Below are 1,428 nucleotides of genomic sequence, written 5' to 3'. Positions count from 1 at the left end.
TCAGCCATAGCTGTGGGGGCTGCTGGGGTCCATGGGGGCCGGGTCCCGGGGGCCGGCCGATGCCACCAGCTGCCACAGGCGGTGGCTGAGGTTCTGCACCTGGCAGGTGCTCAGCACACAGCCCACCCGCAGGAGCTGGGCTCTGGGCCTTGGGGGGCCCAAGTGTCGACGGGGACCACTCCGGAGAGGCTGACCCGCGGCAGGGGGCAGACTGGCGCCCCTCTGTGGCTGCAGGGCCTGGGGCGGCTTGTGGATCACAGGCCGGGGTACAGGGTGCTGGGGCTGCAGGCCGCTGGCAAGGGTCCTGGCAGGAGGCGCCCTGCAGGGGAGATGGAGGAAGTAAACGCGACAACCCAGCTGTTCAGGGACCCAACTTTCTGCCTGGAGAATGCCAGGGGGAGCCCCAGGTGCTCCTGGGGCTCAGGGCTTGGGTTCTGGCTACTCAGCCACTCAGTAGCCCAGGTCCCTGCCCCATTCACCCGCGCCTCCTGGGTAAAGGGCACCCCTGGCTTCTGAGGGTCACTGTGCTCAGGGCCAGTGGCTCCCCCTCAGCCCTTCCTGTGGAGCAGGGAGGTGGCAGGCCTGGGGACCCTCCAGCCCCTGGTGCCCTGGCCGACCTCTCTGTTGGGGAGGGTACTTGGCCGGGGGGAAGGAGGGGAGCCCTGGGAGGGAGGCAAAGAAAGAGGGGGTCTTGCACTGACGAGGCTTTGCTGAAGGCTGGGGTCGGGCCCTTGATTCTGAGGGTAAGCCCTAGGAGCAGGGGGTTTTCCCCAACGCGGGGGCGGGCGGGGGGGGGGGGGTGCTGGGGAGGGGACTGAGCAGAGGGAGCTCCCAGGTTTTCTGGTTCTGCAGCTTCGGCCAGGGGACGGCTGGTCTGCGCCCCACTCACCTGGGCCGGGCGGGCTGCCGGCTTCTGCCCTGGCCGCGGGGCAGCGCGCCTGGGAGCTGCAGGTAGAGGAGGCTGAGGCATCCGAGGGTGACGGGCAGGAGCCGGGCCATGGCGGCGGGTGGCGGTGGCCAGTGGCGGGAGGCGAGCGGGCAGGTGCGGGGAGTGGAGGGTTGCAGCCACGCTTCCCGGGGAGCCTCCGCGTGGGGCGGGCGGCTGGCACCTGCGACCAGCAGTGAGTGGGTCCTGCTTAGGACGAGTCCGGGCACCTCCGGACCCAAATAGTCTCCCCAGGAGTGGACAGGGCGGGCGGGGCGGGGCGCCCTCCCCAGGCCTCCCCAGCCCCCCACCCCCTTTCCGCCGGCTCCCCAGCTCCCCCAGCCTCCCAGGCAGAAAGAGCGGGTGCTGGAGGGGTGCGGTCCGCAGGGCTGGTTCCCACCCACCACCTCTCCTCTGGGGGAGATGGCGGCGGGGGGGGGGGGGGTCCCAGCCGCAAATGTCGGGGCGGAGGCACAGAGGCTGGGCACTCGGTTCCCCACGGA

General features: G+C 71.3%; 1 protein-coding gene across 1 annotated transcript; it reads right to left on the bottom strand.

The window, feature by feature from the left end:
* Positions 1-999, bottom strand: ADM2 (adrenomedullin 2). The gene is made up of 2 exons (XM_070408047.1): positions 890-999; positions 1-319 (listed from the first exon to the last, which is right to left on the bottom strand). The coding sequence occupies exons 1-2, from the start codon at positions 997-999 to the stop codon at positions 1-3; spliced, it is 429 nt and encodes a 142-aa protein (XP_070264148.1).
* Between the last annotated feature and the right edge of the window lie 429 nt (positions 1,000-1,428).

This window comes from Myotis yumanensis, unplaced genomic scaffold, assembly GCF_028538775.1.
Source record: "Myotis yumanensis isolate MYYU_CA2020_CCGP unplaced genomic scaffold, mMyoYum1.0.hap1 SCAF_3, whole genome shotgun sequence".
In the NCBI taxonomy this organism is placed as follows: Eukaryota; Metazoa; Chordata; class Mammalia; order Chiroptera; family Vespertilionidae; genus Myotis; species Myotis yumanensis.
Note: the sequence above shows the minus strand (reverse complement) of the source record. Positions and strands in the feature narration are given on the sequence as shown.